A 20,514-nucleotide genomic window follows, 5' to 3' on the forward strand; every position below is an offset into this window, starting at 1 on the left:
TGTGGATGAATTATGTGGTAGTAGACGACACCTGACCAAAAGCATTACTTCAAAAATAAAAGATTTGAGAATAGATTGTTATTATTTTGGATATCCGTGGAGTTGATGTGGTTAGAACGCTTTATTCGCAATTGGTATCAAACTCCGATTCTCTTTGGCAACATATCCTGCTGTCCTCATGGAGGGGGTCATTAAAATGTGAACCATTTTGTCATAAATCCACAGAAGTAATCCTTTGAAAGTCAGTCCCCATTTGCCCCCCTGCAATCGGAGTGTGGAACTTGTCCCGTTAGCCAAAGGGGGCCACCAACAGAGACGTGCGCAGCATTCCCAGACTTGGCTGCTTTTTGAAGGCCCTTGTCACCGGGGTGCCGCGGTGACTCGCGAGATGTTAACTTCCCTCGCCTGGCATGCAGTAGGGCGTGGGTTCGATCCCAACCCTGCTGACGCCTGCTGTATATTTGGAGTTTGCGTGTCCCCTTTTCCGTGGTCGCATGGATTTTTTTCCGAGTTTCCTCCGGTTTTTCCCTCCACATTTAGAATCGACATGCGTTTAGAGTAATTTGGCCGTCATAAATTTCCACCGTGATAAGCCACTTTTTTGTTAAGCTATCGTTTGTGACCAGGTCTTCTGAAAAAGAGCTCTATAGCTCGGGCCTTAATCTGGTAAAATTTTAATAACTTTATAGTTTAGTTTCTCCACAGTTGAGGCGAAGGGACCAATTGACGAGAGCCCTCTCGGGGTTCGTGTTGGGTAGGTGGAACGAGCGAGCGGCGGGGCTCAAGGCTTTGCCGGACCCTGCCGTCCGTTGTGTGTGGTTGTCTCCTAACCGTGTTCCCCCCTCTCTCTGTGTCCATGCGTAGATGTCCCTTGGACGGGCCCCCCGCCCACTAGAGCAGGCTTGGAGCTCGCGCTGTCTCCTCCAGGCAGGGAGTCATGTTCCATTTCGTTTCCGCTTTTGAGTTTTTGATTTTGGACTTTTTGTTTTTAACCGAAACAAAAAAAAAATCTCTTTTGCCATCTTCCTTCTGCTTGTCTTTTTCTTTGTGCACGTGGTTGCCCTCAGCGAGCTTGAAGGAGTTAAAATTGGAACTCGTGTTTCTTGACAGGGTGGTTAAATAACAGTTTATTTAGCACGGCACTTTTGGCTCTCAGGTCTTTGCCACGATTCTTCAGCCGCCATATCTACCTCTGTAATGCGATCCAGTACCCTTGATAGACGTAGAACAGGAAACTTTGTTTTTACCACCGTTAGCGAGCATAGGCCCAAAATGTCAAGCGACCAGCAACAAAATAGCGCATCAGGCCACACCTCCAACCTAACCGTCATTGGCATCTTTTTTCATAAGAGGCTGTGAAACTGGCATTTTCCCTGCCTGATTGTTTTCCCTTTACTGACACATGTAACCAGTTTCTGCTTCAAGGTTAGTGGTATTGAGGTAGCAGCTGTACACGTTGACTCTGAGGATGCTTTCATGAGTTTGTCAAAACATCCTGATTTAATCTTGATTCAACTGGGTAAAAAAAAATATCAAGCGAGTTTTTCCCTGTTCTGAGAGAGGCCTGTGGATGCTGATTGTGTCTTTGTTGGCAGCCCTCTGACAATAGTGGATTGTTTTCAATATATTACCCGAATCAGCCACCACCTCACTTTCAGCAGGAGCTAAACCTTCAAACCCCTTGGTTCGATTAGCTTTGTACCACCTTGAAGGATGTGTTCTTCATTAGATGTTTCTCTTGAGCATTGTCCCTTTCTAGATTTGAAATTTTCGTGACTGCAAGGATCCATACTCTTTGGTTCTTTCGGTAAAGTCACGTAGATGACAAATAAAAATAATAAAATGAAAATAACTAAATTAAATCACGACGTTTCGGAGGCAACACAAGCTTCCGTCATCAGGTGGAACAGCCACAGCAAAATTGCTCTTCACTACAGTAATGTTGTAATTTTGCTGTGGTTGTTCCACCTGATGACGGAAGCTTGTGTTGCCTCCAAAACGTCGTGATTTAATTTAGTTATTTTTATTTTTCATCTACGTGACTTTACTGAAATAATCAAAGAGCATTGATCCCTTGGCTTCGTTCATGAACTTCCTCGACCGGTGTGAAGTGATCCTTTACGTTAAGGCAGCAGAAAGATTGTCGCTGCCTGCTCAAGAAAAATATTTTTCATTTTGCTTTGAGAAGGGAGATCGGGGGGCTAATTGTTAATCATTGGTGTCGCCATCTGTAACAGGCTCTTCCAGCAAGGCTTATTGTACTTTTACTCGACCACTTCGTCGTCATCTCAGTTAGCCATCAACAGTCCTGTAGGTTGAAGTCTTCCGCAGTTTGTAACGATATCTCATGATGTGGCGATCTAATAGTCCACAGGTACACAGCGAGTGTTTATCATGTTGCACCGGTGGTCTAGGTAAAATGTGAAAAATGGAGACATAAATGCACAACACAGGAAACCTGATCTAAATTGGTATAGGATATCGATACTTAACGAGGGTGACCGTTAACCTATAGGTATTGATTTATGATAAGTTTTGGTTGCATTTGGGGCTGCTTAAAGCCATTTACAGCTTAATGCTGGCATATTTTGGTGGCGAATAAATTAAAGCAATGGTGTGCCTTGAGAGGTCGCTCATAAGTACATCAGACCTGATTGATTTGTTTTTATAAGATAACATCAGTGGGATATATAGATATAATTACATGTATGCAGATGTCGTGGTGTATTTAAACTTGTGAAATTTAGGCTGCGTAACTCCGTGCGTGGTGGTTGTGAACACACCAATTTGGTGGCTGTAAAATGGTGCATCCGTTGATGGAAGTGGGGTGCCCAAATGGAGCTCTCTCAGCCCATGGATTTTAGTTTTGCCGATAATTCATTAGGCCCTGATGGCTACGTGATACTTTCCTGTCTTATATCTTCCAAACGCACTACCCCCCCCCACCCTTCCTATGGATCAGGTTAATTTAGGACGCGATATCAAATCTTGTATGCCGTTTTCGTCACTTTCGTTTTCAGCTTTACTTCATGTCTAAACTAAATGCGTTCATTGCGAAAGGTTTGCTAGTTTGGAAACACATTAGCAGATGGAGATACAAATTTGGCAGTGTTTTTTAAGTCTCAGTTGCACCCCCCCCCCCTGCCATGATATAAGAGACTTGGCATTGGTTTTTTAAAATAATAATTTGTTGAATCATACGGAGTCTTTTGTAAGTTCTGGCTACGAAGTGGGGGATTGCTTGCTGACATAATACATGGTCACCTCGTGAGTTATGGATTTTCTATTTGTCGTTGTGAGGTGGCTCTTAATAGGGCTGTCAGAAACTAGCCTGGGGTTGTTTTTTTATTGACATTGAGACAATGACCTACATACCATTGTTAGTGACAAACACAGCGTTGCGTTCCACCTTTGGAGCCACGTGTATCTTCGAAGTATCTTGTAATGCAATGCCACACTTTTGTGATGTCGGAGTAGTTGATAAAGGTGGCAATTATGGACAATTGTGGCATTATGAAAAGGAATTGAGGAAAAGCAAAATGATTGGCCCACTTGTTCTGCATCGAGGAGCCAAAAGTATTGTTGTGCCATTGCCGATGAAATTGTTAAAACAATGAAGTTCATAGTGCAATGCGTACACGTTGAAAAAGGCACCAAATTTGCCTGGAAACAACACTGCCTTGAATTAAATGCAACCTTCGTCCAGCTGAGGGCAAACACCTCCGTCACACCAAGTGACTCCTTCATCTCTCTCTTAACTAACTTGCCTTCCTTTTACTTTGCTTGCGTGTTTGCCTGTTTGGAAATGTTTGTGGTGACGGTGGTGTCGTCTTGTGATTTTGCTTTATTTTTCTCTCACATCCGCTTTGTTGTCATTTCTGCTGATTTTACCTATCCTTCTGTTTTCTTTTTTTGGTGGGGTTCTTTCATTTTTTAAAGGTGAAGGATTTTGGGCTTAATAAAGTAATGTTAAAAGAAAAATTCTTACCGGTTTTTGAAAATTGACGCAGAGATATCGTTTTACGGTGCCTGACACTTCACGTACAGCTGTGCTTAATATAATCTCTAATCGATGTATATTTTTTGAGCAAACTCTGCTGGCACAATCCACTTGAATCTCTATATTCTGTTCCCTAACCGAGCCTTGCGGGTCTTGTTCTTGGCACCGTGAGTGTGGATCTCTCAAACGACTTCCTGCCTCCCCTACCCAATCCCCCACCCCTGCTGTGTTTCCCCAGTGCCCGCGGATGCTTGGCCGCTTCCCTACCTATGCGTGTGTGCGTGTCACTTGTGAATGTCTCCCGTTTCCATGGGATGATTTATCAAGCCCCGTGCCGCGTGAGCGATAACCCCCGCCACGTGCTGCTGGCGCGTTTCTCACGCAGCGTTTAGACATCTGGGATTCGAGATCAAGGTAGTCTAATTCATTAACTCGAGAGGCTTTTTCCTCTAAAAACACGTGTGCACATTGTTGCTCTTCATTTTACTTTTTGTGGCCGAAGAAGCTGTGTGCATTGAAGTGAATGCACTGGTTTGATTATTGCTGGTCGGCGGGCCCCCCAGTGTGTGTATATATGTAAAAAAGAAATTTCTGTGAAGCCAGAAAGACAACGACATTGTCCCATGGACACCTGCCTGGTCTGCATGCATGTGTGTGTTTTACTTTGTTCTTAAGAGCAGAGTGGTGTGTAGGCACGCGTGTGGTTTGTGTCGTGCAGCTCTGAATGTTAAGCCAGATTTTAAGTGATCGCACATGTTCGCTTAGAAGCTTTTTGAATTAAAAAAAAGTAGAGAATCGTAGGTCAGATGATTAACTTTCAATAATGACCGCTCATTCATCTGGAATATTGCTGTAAGATTATAATTAGCTCCAATAACTGTTAAGGTAGAAATATATCTTTAATTTTTAGCCTTTCTGTTTCGGTGTCATTCCAGTAAATACTAACGGGGGTAGCGATTTCCCACACTCCCACCTGTCTTTGGAAATTTGATTCATTGTTGGGTATCAATTATTATTAACATTGCAGTCGTTGGTGAAAGTGGCAGCTCCTAGTGGCTGCATGGTAACGTCAACCTATCACATGGCATCTATACCAACCAAAAATATATTTATTTTTACACATCCATTTCACTGTATGTTATGGCCAAAATGCTACTTGATAACAGTAAATCTACATGTAAAACAATGGTTTAAATCGCAATTGTTTCGTAAGTTTCAAGCCGTTTGTTTGGAAAGACGGATGGCTGCCCTAACATGCGGGTTGTGCATGTGACCGCTCCTAAATAGGACCCATTAACATCAACCAAATAATTTAAATGGTGCGCTTTTATTATTTTGATTAGGTACGATACACCGAGCCCTGCTGTGTCTCTGAATTGTAAACTTAACAGCACAGGCAGTGAATCTCCATCATCAAAGACTGTCCATAATAGAGGTTAGATTGCGTAAATATTTACACGATCCAACCAAAAAACCTCTTATGGATGATATTGGTCACGAAAGCCTTCGTGTTAAATAATCTCTCTCCATTTTCGATCTTAACGTTACGTTATAAGAGAAAAAATATTTAGTTGGCTAATATTTCCAAGTGATTGCCACCAACTTGTGCTCTTAAAGGACCGTTTTCCAAAATTATAGCCTGCTGTCCTCCCATCATGAGCCAGTATTGGCGACGCAGGTGGTGATTTGTTTTGGCTTTTACTTTCTTACGCTAACTACAAAATGCAGTTGCTTAAATTTATTCAAAATTGCTGCAATGGCAATTTCGGGTGCGAGAGCCAATCTTGTTATGGTTTAGAAGTATTTACATTTCACGGAGTAGTTAGCAGCGAGCCGTTTGCTCTGCGTATGTCGCTGTACCTGTGTGCGGATTTGCGCACACGCACGTGCGTCTTCCTGTGTTGTGAGCGATTTGCTTCCGCGTAAACCGTAAAATATCCTGGTGCGTCACGCTACACGTGTGTGCCTTGTCTGTGTACCTGTCCCCCCCCCCCCCCCCCCCGGTGACCGTCTGTGTGCCTTGAAACTTGTGCGGCGTCTGCGTGTGCACATTTCGCTTCCTCTTGTGTCTGCGTTGTACTTTGGCGTCCCCGACCCTCTCCTCTGTCCACTGCCCACTTCCCTTCACTGTAACCCCAATGGGGGGGGGGGGGAGGTTACGGCAGCGCTTGCGCGCTCGCAGAAAAGGGGTGGGGGGGGGTCCCTTGTGAAGTTTGGTCGAGTTTGCAAATTCAGGCACTCGGATGTGCAGTTTGTTTGCGGACTTTCTTTCCCTCCGTCCAAACGAGGAGCCGCCACCGCAAACAAGCGAGCAAACTTTACTATACATATATTTATATTTGGTCAGCGTGTGTCTCTTTCTCTTGCAGACAATCCTGACAGCAAGAAAATGGCGCCTCAAAGTGACCGTAAGTAGTACCCCGTGTCCATTGGCATGTCGTCACCCAGCGGATTTCCTGGGTTTCTCAGCTGCCTCCTCGCCTCTCTGTTGGGCATCGTTGTCACCGTTGAGTCGTTGGTGCTCGTGAGTCGTAATCGTTTGTGGCTCCTGCATTTCCGGATATTCCGTTACGAAGTTTTTACGTGATGGGGTGGTGCGAAATTGTGGCCTAATTATTCAAAACCATTGGGTGGGAAAACTGCAAAAAATTGCTTAAGGTTGATGTCCAAAAAATATATCTTCTTTGAAATCTGATGTGGGAACGAATGGAGATGTCTGATCGGTATTATTAGAAATGATGGGTTTTAATTGTCGAAAAGGGTATGATGCCTCTTCCCCATGGAGTCATAGGGTAGCTCTCGTTTATATTGGCTGCCCTGAGCCAGTGGTGGAACTTCCGTATTTCTATGCTGGAGCCTGTCTCTTCGTAAGATAGCGACTGGTGGACTTCATACAAAGTTTTTAATTGACCTCGAAGGGGTGATAGTGTCTAGTCAGCCCTCAACCAGGATTTGCACTTGTGATCTTATTATTGCTCGTCGAACACTCTTCACCTCAGGGCAGGGAACATATTGTATGGCTTAACCAATAATGATTTGCCTCTGCATATGGGAGATGCAAAGAGTGACACGCGGTGTGTCTCCAACCTCTTGCGCAGGATGTCATGGGGTCTTTTGAGGTCACTGTTGACGTGTACTTGAAGCCTCGTAAAAATTACTCGGCGGCCGTTTGGATTAACAGTGAAATCGTACGCCAATTTAGCCCGTCTTGGGAGCGGTGGTTTTATGCGGCCATCCAAATTTCAATTGTGCTCTTCTCATAATCGTAAATAGGTGTGAGGTGCGTGCGTCTCGCTGGAAAGCACACGGGTTGAGTGGTAATGAAATATTTAGTGGCGTAATTATCCATACGGCCTCATTTGTAGTAATGTGAAGAGGGGAAAAAGCAAAAAAAATTACTTTTCACATTTGGGCGAGTGGGATTCCACTTTTGTCTTGCTGTTATATCGTAAAGTGGTACATGGTTTGCTAGGGTTGTGAGTTCAAGGCACATGTGGTGTGGGCATGTATCGCACATAATTGGCGTATGCTGAAGACCGGCAGATAGGGAGTGGGTATTTAAATTTGTTACATAGAGAATCTAGGAGTTAAAGGTGAAACGCAGGTTGTCAACAAAACGTTTCAGGAAAATCTTTAGTGTAAATAACGTCTTTTGTGTAATTTATAGAAGGCAAAAGTTCTGTTTGGCGAATTGTCAGAGTTGAAGCGCTTACTCATGTAAAAAGTGCTTTATAGCCCACCGGGTTTCTCCAGTATATGTAAATATTATCATTCTGAAGTTCAAGAAGGAAGGATGTTGGGACATATGGGAAAAGGGCAAGCGGTAGAAAACGTAAGCCACTGCTCGACAACTGGATGTAAGAAGGCGTCCACCTGACGATGTGACGAAGGAAGTGTTCATTTGAATTCAAGGAAGGAAGCTTTAAACGAAAGACCTGCCCCTTAAGCAGACAAGATGGGTACGTAGGATTGTTTATACATTCTCCAAAAGGAACATTCAGTCCATTGTGTGCTGCAGCCCTTCCAGACTACTCCATTGCAGGAGCGTTTGCCGGTACGCTGCTTCCAAAGATACTGAGCCTCATGAGCAACATGAGGCTTGATAAACCAGTGGTACTCTTTATGCATTTGTAAATGATAAGATATCCGCTAATAATGCGAGATCTCGAGAATATCATTGCAGCTTTGGGTCCATAGTTTAACAAAGCTCAATATTCTTACTACATGTATCTGAAGAAGCTAAGGGTTTAATCATCATGGGACCTCCTTTGCCAGTACCAAAATATGAGAATAGGCTTTCTTCTTTTTTTCTGGCAACAAAACAGTTGTTAAGATGTTAAAACACCAAACTGAAACTTTTTACAAGGAATCATGTCTGCATTAATCACAATACTTGTGGTCAGAATGCAAACAAAAAAACATACTCTAATATATGCATTGTCTTTGAAACTGTTGGCCCACACCAGAGACAACTTCGTCTCAAACGGTGTTGGCCCAGAGGGCGCCAAAAGGCGTTTTTTTATAATGCTCAAAGGTAATTTAATTAATTTGATCCGCCTTCCAAATTAGTGCTTGGAGTGAGTAAGGGGGAAACAAAATCTAGGTCTCCCCTGAAGAGCCGCCTTGTCCAAGTGAGCTCTTCAATCTTTCATTTGTATGCATACGCAATCCAGACACGATGCATGGAAGCATGCGCGAACATAGAATGCCGGTGGGGTGTACACAGGTCATGCGAGGCACATGGGCATATAGATGGTGTGTTGCTGTCCATAGGCAAGTCATGATTGGAGGTGGAAATCTTTTAATTATAGGTCCTTAAATACTGTATTCCAGAGACAAACGCGTGTTGGAAAGGGTTACAGGACACGCATACGCATGGTTTTCCTTATTTATCATGGGGGGGGGGGTAGCTTAAGTAACTGTAGGGGTGGCATGTACCCATTGCGTACAGCAAGGAGGGATAAACATTAATTCCCTTGCGATCTGGTGGTTGCGCCACGCGCTTAATAATTGCTGTGAATCAAGTACGGGCACCCTTCCGTAGCGCCGACCAAGTTCCACTATCGATTATCATCAGTTCTCGCGCTCGCAGCACGTGAATAAGATTGTTACTCGCAAGACTCCATTCTATGTGATTCATGCAAATGACACGCGAATGTTTACGTTTCTGATGAGGAATCGCGATGAGTAATCCCACTCTCCGCGGAGTGGTGAAGTGGGAGGTGGTGGGCGTCAGTCGTGGGGAGAAAATGCAAACTCCAAATATACAAGCGTCAGGTTCGGGATCAAACCCACGACCTCCTGTATACCAGGCGAGGTAGTTCACATCTCACCGTGGCGCTCCTATATAAGCACATCATCCCATTGGGAGCAATGCCAGATGTTTCAGATGTTGCCCATTGCCCCCAACCAGCGTGATTTCACGTAAGGGTGTTGCCTATATTAGATGTGCTTATATCCACCACCCACTGTACTTTTATATCTCTATCTCTTGTAATGGTTGCGAGTGATTGTAACGAGACTTGAGCGCGTCCTCATTGCTTGTTCGAACAGGGCAGACGGCCTTTTGAATCTGAGCAACGGGCGGCAGCAAGCGTTACTGCGAGAGATATTGGAGCGTTTCGACATTGTATACCAGGGAGATGTGACCGCTTCCTGTTTATATATGTGGGCCTTATACGTTTTCCACACAGGGCAAAGAAGCAGGGATGTGGCAATATGTCGGTTGTTCTTCTCGCGCGCATTACGTGCCATCGAATCGTTATAGTCCATGGTATCTTCTTAGGTTTTTTCGGTAAAGTCACGTAGAAAGTAAAATAAAATAAAAACAAAAATCACGACGTTTCGGAGGCAACACAAGTCTCCGTCATCAGGTGGGACCGTCACAGCCAGATTAGCTGTATCAAGTGAGGCAATGATTCAAGATGTAATCCCTTAAAAGCGAGTTGAGGGGGGAGGGAGAGGGAGGGGGGAGCTCATCAGACTATGGTAGCCAATGAAAGGAACGTATCGGGAGGGAGGGGGGGCGAGGCCAAAAGGGTGGGCGATGACTTTACCGAAAAAACCTAAGAAGATGATTCCTTGCAGTCACGAAAGCTTCAAATCTAGAATCCATGGTATCTTGTTTGTTTGCCAGTATCAAAATGATAAAACAATGATCGACTTCATCCTTTTCGGCAATAATACAGGAGGTGTTGAGATGTTCAGACACCCCATTGCAAGGCATCAAGTCTGCATTTACCACACATGCTTGTGGTAAAAACATGCAAAAAAACATGCTCCGCTCCTCCGATTAGCACAGTATGGCTATTTCCGGTGTGAAAGCAGTTCTACATACATGCTCTGATAAAAGCAGTCTTTGAAACTTATTGGCAGAGGGCCTTGTCTCACCAGTGTTCGACCACTTTGCACAGATCTCTTGCCTCAGTGTTTGATACAACAGACATGTACACAATTATGGCAGTAGAGCAGCACGGTTACTCTTTGCTGATGAGCCTTTGTGAAGCCGAAACCACAGCACAGATTCCGTGTACAATGCAACTCGCGTGATCTGATTCCTGTTGAAAGCCGTTGAATTAAATTATTCGAATCTTCAACCTTTTGTCATTCCACTATGGGATGAAGGCTACCCCTCCCCTACCCTGCCGTGTGGGTCATTCGATGTTGTTTGACCGTACTTCACCACTCCGGTCAGTGTGTGTTGGTAAAAGGTGGCTTAGGACCGTTTCAGTTATCACTCTCCTATGTTAGCCGTGGCTTAGAATCAAACTCGGGTTACCAGGTTTATAGAGCATTGCATGAACCACTGCTCCACCACTGTTTATAAATCCAAACTCTTGGCAGAGGTTCTGCATACAGGGCAACTATGAAATACTATTTATCTGTGTTTGAAAACCACTGTATCGCTTGATATGCACTCATCATTAGAGAGATTAGCATAGGCTATTGTCAAGATTAACCTATTGTCAAGTGCGCACCCTTTCTAAAGGAAAATGCAACCCTGAAGCAAACATTTCTGTGCAGATGCGTATCTGTGTTGTTGTGTCCTGGGCTGTCCCACATTCGCTGCTTTAATGGCAAAAAAATACTTCAAAGCCCAACGCCTGTAGAGTCCGAACGCTCCTTAGGATCACTTTGAAGTATTTTTTTCCCCCTCCATCTCGAACAAAGCTTCAGGCTTGTGTCGGGCAGTCCTCGCATCCACCTCCTTGATGTCTGTCCATGAAATGAGCACTGTTTGGCCTTTGGGTTGCATCTTTACGTATGCCAGCGGTGTTCCGAATGTAGTTTATCACTATGTATGTATTAATCATCATCAGCCTCGATTTGCCGACTGCTAGATGAATAGCTTACTACCCAAGCTTTTGCCATCTTTCGCTGATCATAAGATGCAACAATACATAGCTCCTGCACACCAGCTGGTTTTATTGCTCCATCTCTGGTGGACGTCGTCTCAGTAGTGTTCTTCTCCACCGGCTGCATTTCTGCCACCGGGCCACCCTTCTTAAGATGTATCCTGCCCCAAGCCTACATACTTTCTTATAAGTCAACAGCAGTGCCTGTAGAATGAGTTTTTCTCACATCCATTTGTTCCCCTTTTTTTCGTGTCTCATCGTAATTCCAAGCATGAATCTCTCCTATGTTCCTTTGTGCATTTTTCAGCTTCTGTGCCTTTTTCTTTCTCAGTATCCATGTTTCTGATCTGTCTCGTAAGGACGTGAAATTTCTTTTTCTCGTATTTTTCTTGAGCCCAACTTTGTACCCTTGGGTTTTTTTTTCAGTTTTCTGTAATTAATTCGTATTGGTTGTATTGACTGCCATCAGCAAATATTTAATCGGTAATGTTTCTACTTATTCTTTTGATCATTTCACCAATGCAATTTTAGTGAAATATCTTGCGTTGCCGTGAGTTACTTGAGCGACAGGTTATCTTCGTTTCTTACTGGTTTCTCCCTTCGATGTATATTTTCTTACTTTAAAAACGTTACTTTGGAAGTGATGCAAACGTTTTGCAAGAATAGCATCAGCAACGCTGATACCATTAAACACTTGTGCCACATGGGGAGTATCGTTCCACCAAGACCCTGATTAATGCTGCCACGCATCCTCTGTAGTGTGGATTCTAAAGGTATTCCTTTGTCATGGAAGAGTCGAATTCTTGCTAGGCTTCAAATTGAAGAGACCCAATTAAATAGGAAAATTGTTTTGTTGATTTTGCGCTGTCAGTGGTGCACAAATAGCAACAAATAATAAACAACACATTCGTCAAGAACAGTGGCTTAAGAGGAATGAGCAGTCACAGGTGACAGTGTTTGGCAGTGGCCCTTCACAGCACATGGCTACCTCTCTGGCACCTCTGCGCTGTGTAGGATGGCCATTGCAAGAAATGTCACCAATTATGTGTTTTCTTCTTGAGTAACGTTCCATTTTGCTATTGTTCCCCTCTGCTAATACAAAATGTACAAGCTTACCGCTTGATAAACATTTCAGTGGCTGTTGACGGTTGTGTATGGGATGTTGTGTATTTTGAGGCAATTTTCCTTGCCTGCTTTTCTATATATGACCTAGCTTTTTGGATTTCTGGCCATTACACTTCTGGGTTAGTGTCTTATATAGCGAAATGTTATTTTGCGTTCGTCTTGACAAGCACGTTTTTACAAAGTCCTCTGTCAATAACCTTCAGCGCTCCCAACTCCTCATGTCGGAACGCGTCTCCTACGCATTGTGCACGGGCGTTCCCGCTGTGCCGCCCAGTCGGAAGGGAGCAAAGATGCGGCTGGTTGGCCCAGCCCATCATCACCCCCTTGCACGTAAATGAGTTTTATTTTGTTTTTTCCAGTGAAGTTACTAGGCCCTACGATGTGAATCAGGATTTTCATTACTAGCACGGTGGGGCATATGGAAATTGGCATCGTTTCACGTTCATTTGAGCAGGGAAACATTTTTACTTTTCTTTATTCGGTACGTCTCCCTCACTGTTTCGTTGTACCGTTTTCATCGCGCACGTGCGAGAACTTCTGCGTGTACACCCGCGCCTCGAAGTTACGACACGTGTTCCGTGCCTGGTCTCACGGTGACGGTGAATGTTCTGTCCCCGTCCATGTTAAAATGTCCAATCCCTTGTTGGATGCACTATATATGGTTAATACCCAGGGCTTTGCACGCTTATTTTTAGACCCAAACAAACTCATTAAGCTGCTGTGAGCCAAGCCGCGTTGCTACACTTACAGTAATTTTAACCGCAGAATAAATGGCCTTGATAGAGGTAGCTGACCTAATTACGGTTTTAATGCTGAACTTCAATGTTTTGTCAGTCAATTTCAACCATCTTTGTGCCCGTCTAAACTTGTCTGATTCAAAGCAGCACGTTGGCAGCAGCTGGATATTTCATTTATTCATCTTTGAGTTCGTTAAAAGGACTCCCTAGCACTGACCTGCTATTATATATTGTTGCTGCTGTGCCATTTTATGGAAATGCTTACATATTTCGTTAAATGTGTTATTTGCTCATTTAGCGACGTTTTCGTAGATCTTAATCGCCGCTTGTGCTTATGGTAAATCATTTTTTTAAGAGAAATATGTTTATACAGTACTGTGTGTGTGTACACCGATGAACTCTATAAAGTGGTATTTAATAGGGTGACAAGCGTTTGAACTCTTGACACTTGCATATTTATGCCTGCAGTGTGTAAGCAAGCTGCATTTATACCAAAATGTGTATTTGCGTGGGATTTTATTACCCAAAATCAGCCGGGGTAGTGGGTAATAATAATTTTGGGCACGTTTGCCGTATAGTTTTCCCTCATTCGCGAGGGATATGTTCCAGAGGTGTTTGTGAATCGTAAATTTCGTGGATAATGATGTTGGCCAACGAATATTGTTCTCGAAACGCCTGCAAATGCTTCTAAAGCTTTGAAGTTTTCGCTCTCGTCACTTTCTCATCACTTTCTCTCGATGCAGTCCGTGCAGTGTTCCAGATGCGATTCGCGGACAGCCAAAATTGCGGATAGGAAGTTTGTGAATCATGAGGGGAATACTTTAACTGCAAGTTATCACTTGGCTTGGCTCTCATTCGACAACTGTTGGTATTGCAGTCTTTATTATACTCAAAGGAAACAAGGCCTCTTATTTTCTTGAGGGATGCTATAGATGGAGGAATTAATAGTTTGTTGCGGCACACTGGTGCTCGTCTGTCCACGCGTCTCAAGCACCCTCTTGTGGTAACGTTTATAATCCGACGTCGTATTCGGGGCTATACTTGGTTCCGCAAGGTTGCTGCCATCCATCGTATTTATGCCTACACCTGTGACTCCTCTATAGGAATTAAATACATTTTCTTTTGTGTATCTATCATAAAAATAATGTACTTAACATACTGCTGGTTGAATATGTTATTGCTGAGAGCTTTCCCTCAGCAATGGGGATCCTTACTCTTTGGTTCTTTAGGTTAAGTCACGCAGGTATAAAATAAAATAAATCACAATGTTTCGGGTGCAGCGCAAGCATCCGTCATCAGAACCAAAGCGTATGGATTCCTGCAGTCACGAAAGCTTCAAATCAAGATTGAATGGGGATCCTCTTGGCAAAAACATTATATGATCCTTATGGTGGTACCCCGGGGTACCAAATAATACAAAATGGCCGAGGCAATTAAATATGTTATTTCTGGGACACTATTTTTTCCAGGGGTGTACTTAACTCCGCGACTGGGGTACCAATCAATCCGAAATCGGTGCTACTCCGCGATGTCGAAACGCAGCGGGACGATTGCGCTGAAACCCTTAACGCTCGTATGCACCGTAGCGGTGCATCGTGTACAGCTCGTCGAAATGAGTTGATTGCCGCATCGCCGACCATCGACAAACTAAAAATGGCTGCTCCACGGACATTATGCGAGAGCCGGGGTACTATGGTACATCGGGGTGCCGCCATAAGGTTCATATGCTGTGTAAACTCATTATGCACTGCAAGGGAGTATTTTGCATAATTCATTATATTGACACCCAATCTGTATCTGAACATACACAAGTTTCTCATTCTGGTGCTCCATTGTCCTTCCAATATGATGCATTTTGAACGAAGACACTTGTCCTGGTGGGTTAAGTCAAGATCTAAAGAAGAAGGCTAAACCATACATTTTATATCAAAGCTCTCATATGAGCACTGCACGTATATTTAGCAATGTTGTGAATGTCATGAGCATATGTTAGAATGTTTTATTACGTATACAAGTTACATACAGTTCACATGCTCGGTATCAAAGAGCAGTTGACACCCATGTACCACCGCTTATTAAGTCAACCCACAAATCTAACCCACAGTGTTACATTCATTCCAACCCTAAACACATTGCTTGTCTTAATTTCTATCTATAGTGAAAATCGAGATTGAAGTTGTAACAGTAACACTGGTTAGTGTTCGTCAGCCACGTATTGAACATGGTCTTGCATAGGATGTGGGAATGTGTAGATGTAAGTAAAGGTGCCACCTAAGCATTGAGTTGGCATGTCTAAGTGAATTGTGATGTGTGATGCCGGTGAATTAATGCCACCATGTGGATTGTGTTGTGTTTTTTCTCTCTCGTCAGCAATTGGTGCTCAGTTGGCAGCGATACAACAGCAGCAGAGGTGTGTGGAACTCGCGCATCCAACAGCACAGTCAGCCGTCCATTTCTATTTGCACTTCATGGGCAGTTAACGACTTGGAAGCGTCGTGAAAAAGCATAAAAAAATCCTTTTGAAATCATGGCCGTGTCGACATGCAGGAGATTCACTGCCATAGTGCCCCCTAGTGATGTCGCCGCCGCATGGCAGGCCTATAACCCTTACGATGTGAAAGCTGAAATACCCACAATGTTACAATGCAAAGCTGGTAGCTGCTTCCGTGTTAACCTGTGTAGCCTGGCGCACGGGGGGGGGGGGGGGGATTTTAAAACTGTAATGGCAGCGCTCTGTCCTGTGGCCAAGAGCTCGGAATTGAGTGGTGAATCGAGTTTAGTTTTTTCAGAAGAAAATTTGGACCGGTTCTTTTGCCGTGGAACAGGACTTGTATTGATGACCAAATCACCCGGAATACACACCCTATCTCGTGACACCCTATCTCGTGAGACCCCGGAAGCTAAGCAGGTTTGGTCATGTATAGTGCTTGGATGGGTTACCATGTTCAAGAACAGGTGTTGTAGATAATGTGACCAGGAGAGGGCAGGGCAGCAAAATCAATTGGTTCTCTACTCCACTTGGTTAATTTCAAAATAATGCATTTGTGCTGTAACCCCCACGCAAAAGTAATTTACTTGTCATTACAAAGGATGTTGGTAGCACAGTGGACGTGCTTTGCTAACTCTGTAAAACTTCCAGGGCAGCTGCTGTGGGAATTGTGCAGCTCTTGTCTGACCCAGCAGTGAGCACAATGGATCGTGATGCATTGTTAATTTGGTGGGCATTTATTTATTCATAGTCTCGTCGATGAAAACAGTCGCACGTTAAGTGCATTCGCAGTTATTCAAATGATGATGCGAGAGGCGCCCAATTTACCCCTTCCCCCCCCACCTCCCACCACCACAAATTTTCCCAAGTCATCCAATCGGTAAAGGCTACGCATGTACAACCAATTACCATTATTGGTCCGACTAAATTATTTTCGTCTTTGTCGTCATTAAGACACACAAATTTAATTTCTTCAAACTCCGGGCAGAATTTTTTTTTTATGGGTAGCTGTTTATCTCATCATGCTCGATCTCTGTCCACTCATGGTCACCGTTGAATAAAACAACACACACGTTGTCAATTTAATATTTTCGTCACTAATTTCGTTTCCAAAATAAAAACTGCTTCAATGTCACTTGATTTTTCTTTCGTCTTCCATGTGAAGAAGCCCAGACCTCGTAGGCCTTTGGCATACCCACCCGTAACCGCGCCTTTGTGAGCCGCGACTAATGTCAGCCTCTCGTTGCAGCGGCAGAGGTGGAGACGCCCCCGAGATGGGATGGTCACCACCGCCCCGGTTCGACTCCCCGGACGGGGACCCTCACTGGCCACCCTCCCATCACGGTGGAGGCGGAGGCGGAGGTGGTCTCAACCCCAGGTGTGTGCGTGTGTATGCGTGTGTGCAATAGTGTATTGGTGAGTGATACTACACTGCGAACCCGGCGATCTGACTTAGATTCCTGGCCATGGCTACTATTAGTGGTGAGTACCTAAACTGGTTCCTGAACCTCCCCTAGGTGGACAGACTTAATTAAGTAACCTGGTGTGGTGTGTAAAGATCAGGACTGGAGGTGGCTGCGGTGTTGTGTTGCTGGTTACTGCCACCTGCTTCTAGCTGGTCAATACGTGTCGGTGAAGGTGGGGAGCGTAGATGTGGGAGCATTGAAGTAGAGTACAATAATGTGTTTTTTCTGTACTGACCTCATGACCCGCACAGCATGGGGCGACCCTTATCCAGCAGTACATTGACATAAGCTTTGTACCTGTACATGTGCATATTGCTGTTGCCAAATTCTTTGTGGTGAAACTGAAAAGCAAATCACGTGCGTGATTCTAATACCTCTGCCTGTTTGTTGTGCTTCGTTGACAGGGCCCAAACAGAGGAAATGAAAATCCCCGATAAGATGGTTGGATTCAGTAAGTGACGCAGTGACACACAACACACGTTCGAGGCCCCCATACGCACCGCACGGTTGTTGTTACCACCCATTCACATTACAAGTAGTGCGTTAGACGATGGGGGGAGGGAGGGGGCAGAGACTGGGAGATAGAGGGGGGGTAGAGGTGGAGCTGAAAGGTGAGGGCGCAGTCCAAGTGTGTTAGACAATGGGGGGAGGAAGAGGGTAGAGATAGGGGGAGAGAGAGGGGGGGTAGAGATCGGGAGAGAGAGGAGGATAGAGATGGGGGGGGGCATTGCACCTCACTACGCCCATCCACACTGCTGACGGTAGAGGCTGACAAGAAAACACAAATCAAGTCATGACCCAAATTGGTTGATGACATCTTTCCAATGATTGCTTAATTTCAAACCGTTGTCTGGGTTGAAATTGTGTCTTGTGTCTCTATATGGATGGCTTCGTGAACGAATCTTTGATAGCCAGTCGGCTTGCAAAGTACTATCGTCTTAGAGAAATCAATTTCATGTGAGCCAGCCGCATTAAAGGAATGATCAGCCACGGCAGAATTATTGGTCCTGCCTTGTTACAGATCTGCCTTATGTTCACGAACATGGTCCGAGACATGTCGTTTATTTTCCTCCATGTAACTGCTGCTGCAGATACAGCTTAGTTTGGAGACGCCGGGATATTGCATGTCAGGAATCTTGTCCTTCACAGATGGGATCAGGTCACGAATTTTATGCACTGTGTTAATTCGGACCTGAATCTTGTGTTCAAGCTGTGCGAAACATGGTTCCTGTGGTGGAGACCAGTCTATCCACAGGCCAGCCTACCACTGATTTCTCACATCTGGTTTAGGGGCATTGTGAAGCTGCTTTTGAAGTGAAGCACATTACCCGGGTTCGAATCCTGCAAATGTACATTTTAAAGTGTGTTTATTTAACCAGGTTGAGAACTTAAGAGACGCAAGGATAGTTATTTTTTTCAAAGAGTAACCTGGGGTGATTGTGCTTAAAACCAGATCTCCCTCTGTCAGATCCCTTAGATCTCAAACTAAGCAGGGTTCGTCCATATTAGTACAGTAAAACCTTGGATTGCGAGTAACTTGGTCTGCGAGTGTTTTGCAAGACGAGCAAAATTTAAAAAAAATATTAATTTGATAAACGAGCGAGGTCTTGCAATACGAGTAGTACGTATACGCGTTGTCTGCCGAGTGTCACGTGATCACAGCTGATATACGAGTGCTTTGATATACGAGTACTTTGAATTACAAACACGTTTCCGGAACGAATTATGCTCGCAATCCAAGGTTTTACTGGACATGTATGTGTGACTCCCTAAAAGTGCTAGGTGTTGTGCCTTGGGCCGTGAAACAAGCAGATGGTAGTATAGAAGTGGATACTTGAACCCTATTTGTGTGCAAGGCACAGTGACTGTTAACCCCTTGGGATTGTGGTGGGTTTTTTCTGGAATGTTCTAGCTCAAAGGACCCTCTTGAAAAAATAGCTTTAAGAATTTGGTGATACAAGTTTTTTTATTATGTTTTGATTATTTCCACCTTCATATATTTTACATCGTTTTTTGTATAAATACACCACCTTTACAGCCAGATAACATGGGATGTAATTGCATTGAATCTGTAACATAAGGGCTTTTGTATGTGATGATATAAACTAGCGGCAGCTGATATGTTCAACATTTTGATCATTAAACTACTTGTATAAGTGGCCGAGACATGGGCCCAAGTCAAGGTCGGTCATTTATAGGAACACTGGTATCTTTTTGTTGGGAGCTGCAAGCACAGATTGACACAGATTGGTGATTTGTTAAGATTATTTTTCTCTCTTATTCCTCCTCCCCACGTTCTAAAGTGATGTTTTTCTCCACATTGCATTGTCCACAGTCATTGGCAGGGGCGGCGAGCAAGTTTCAAGGCTTCAGACTGAAACCGGCTGCAAAATCCAGATCTCACCAGGTATAAAATAATGCACACAATGCTCTCCCTTGCTGGGCTGTACACAATAATAATGCACAGGAATAATGAAAATAACGTTTAAAGTGTGCTGCTTCCTGCTCATACAAGGCATGTGGCAGCACTCGCTTAACTCAACACAACCGATTAGCGCGGTTTGCTACATAGATAGAACTCCATTGATGGCGTTGAGCCATTGGTGAAAATATCACCTTGTTTTCGGGTCCCATGGGACCATCACGGCGGGTTGCCCGTAGTTGTAATGATTTAGTTTGATTCACAATTGGTGATGATGATAATGGGGTTGATGAGTCAATCTCCAACTGCTCAAATGAAACTGGTTGTGGGTTTACTCGCCATCACACTGATGTGCTGAAGTAATAGCTAATTGGCATGTTTTGGTCACGTGACAAGCTTCACGAATTTGCTGTATCAGGTGGTGGTGGTTTAACGACACATTTACGCAATCTAACCCAAAAATCCCAACTGTTTTTTGAGCGCTCATTCGTCCATTTGTGAGTTGGGTGCACTCAACAAAAGTGCCACCTGGCTGGATTTCAAAAACAGATTTTTCCAAACTATCACAACCAATGTGCTTGAGTAAGCGGGTCACCATGGGCCTGTTGTAATTCCCTAACTAAAGGCATATTTTGGATTCTTTAAGCTCAGAATAAGTACCTCAATGGTCCAGAGCCAAACATTTGCAATCAAATTGAGAATTGTTAGAGAAATGTCCCAGGCTGACAAATACATGTTAAGGGTCTGCGTTACAGGTGGAGAACAATCGCAAGCAAAACAAATATTACCTTCTGCATCATGAACACTGCTTTGTAACAGGAAAATATGTAAAGTAATACTCGCATTTTGATCAGTGGCCATTTTTCAGATAAGTGCCTTTGGCTACCGCTGTAAGCCATCCTTGGAAACAGAAACTTATAT

The 20,514-nt window shown here is 44.0% G+C and overlaps 1 protein-coding gene across 19 annotated transcripts in view; it reads left to right on the forward strand.

Annotated features, from left to right (window-relative positions):
* LOC144719570 (far upstream element-binding protein 1-like) overlaps positions 1 to 20,514 on the forward strand; it is a 64,106-nt gene that overhangs the window by 21,538 nt on the left and 22,054 nt on the right. For 11 of the 19 annotated variants that reach the window (XM_078595637.1, XM_078595622.1, XM_078595629.1 and 8 more), the window contains exons 3-8: positions 865 to 927; positions 6,370 to 6,408; positions 15,588 to 15,627; positions 16,955 to 17,083; positions 17,576 to 17,622; positions 19,507 to 19,578. In XM_078595637.1, coding sequence (XP_078451763.1) covers positions 865 to 927; positions 6,370 to 6,408; positions 15,588 to 15,627; positions 16,955 to 17,083; positions 17,576 to 17,622; positions 19,507 to 19,578 — 390 coding nt within the window. The remainder of the gene's footprint in view (positions 1 to 864; positions 928 to 6,369; positions 6,409 to 15,587; positions 15,628 to 16,954; positions 17,084 to 17,575; positions 17,623 to 19,506; positions 19,579 to 20,514) is intronic. The other 8 variants (XM_078595639.1, XM_078595628.1, XM_078595630.1 and 5 more) reach the window with 2 other exon arrangements.

The sequence above is a fragment of the Lampetra planeri genome, chromosome 6 (genome assembly GCF_965212315.1).
Source record: "Lampetra planeri chromosome 6, kcLamPlan1.2.h2, whole genome shotgun sequence".
Taxonomy (NCBI): Eukaryota; Metazoa; Chordata; class Hyperoartia; order Petromyzontiformes; family Petromyzontidae; genus Lampetra; species Lampetra planeri.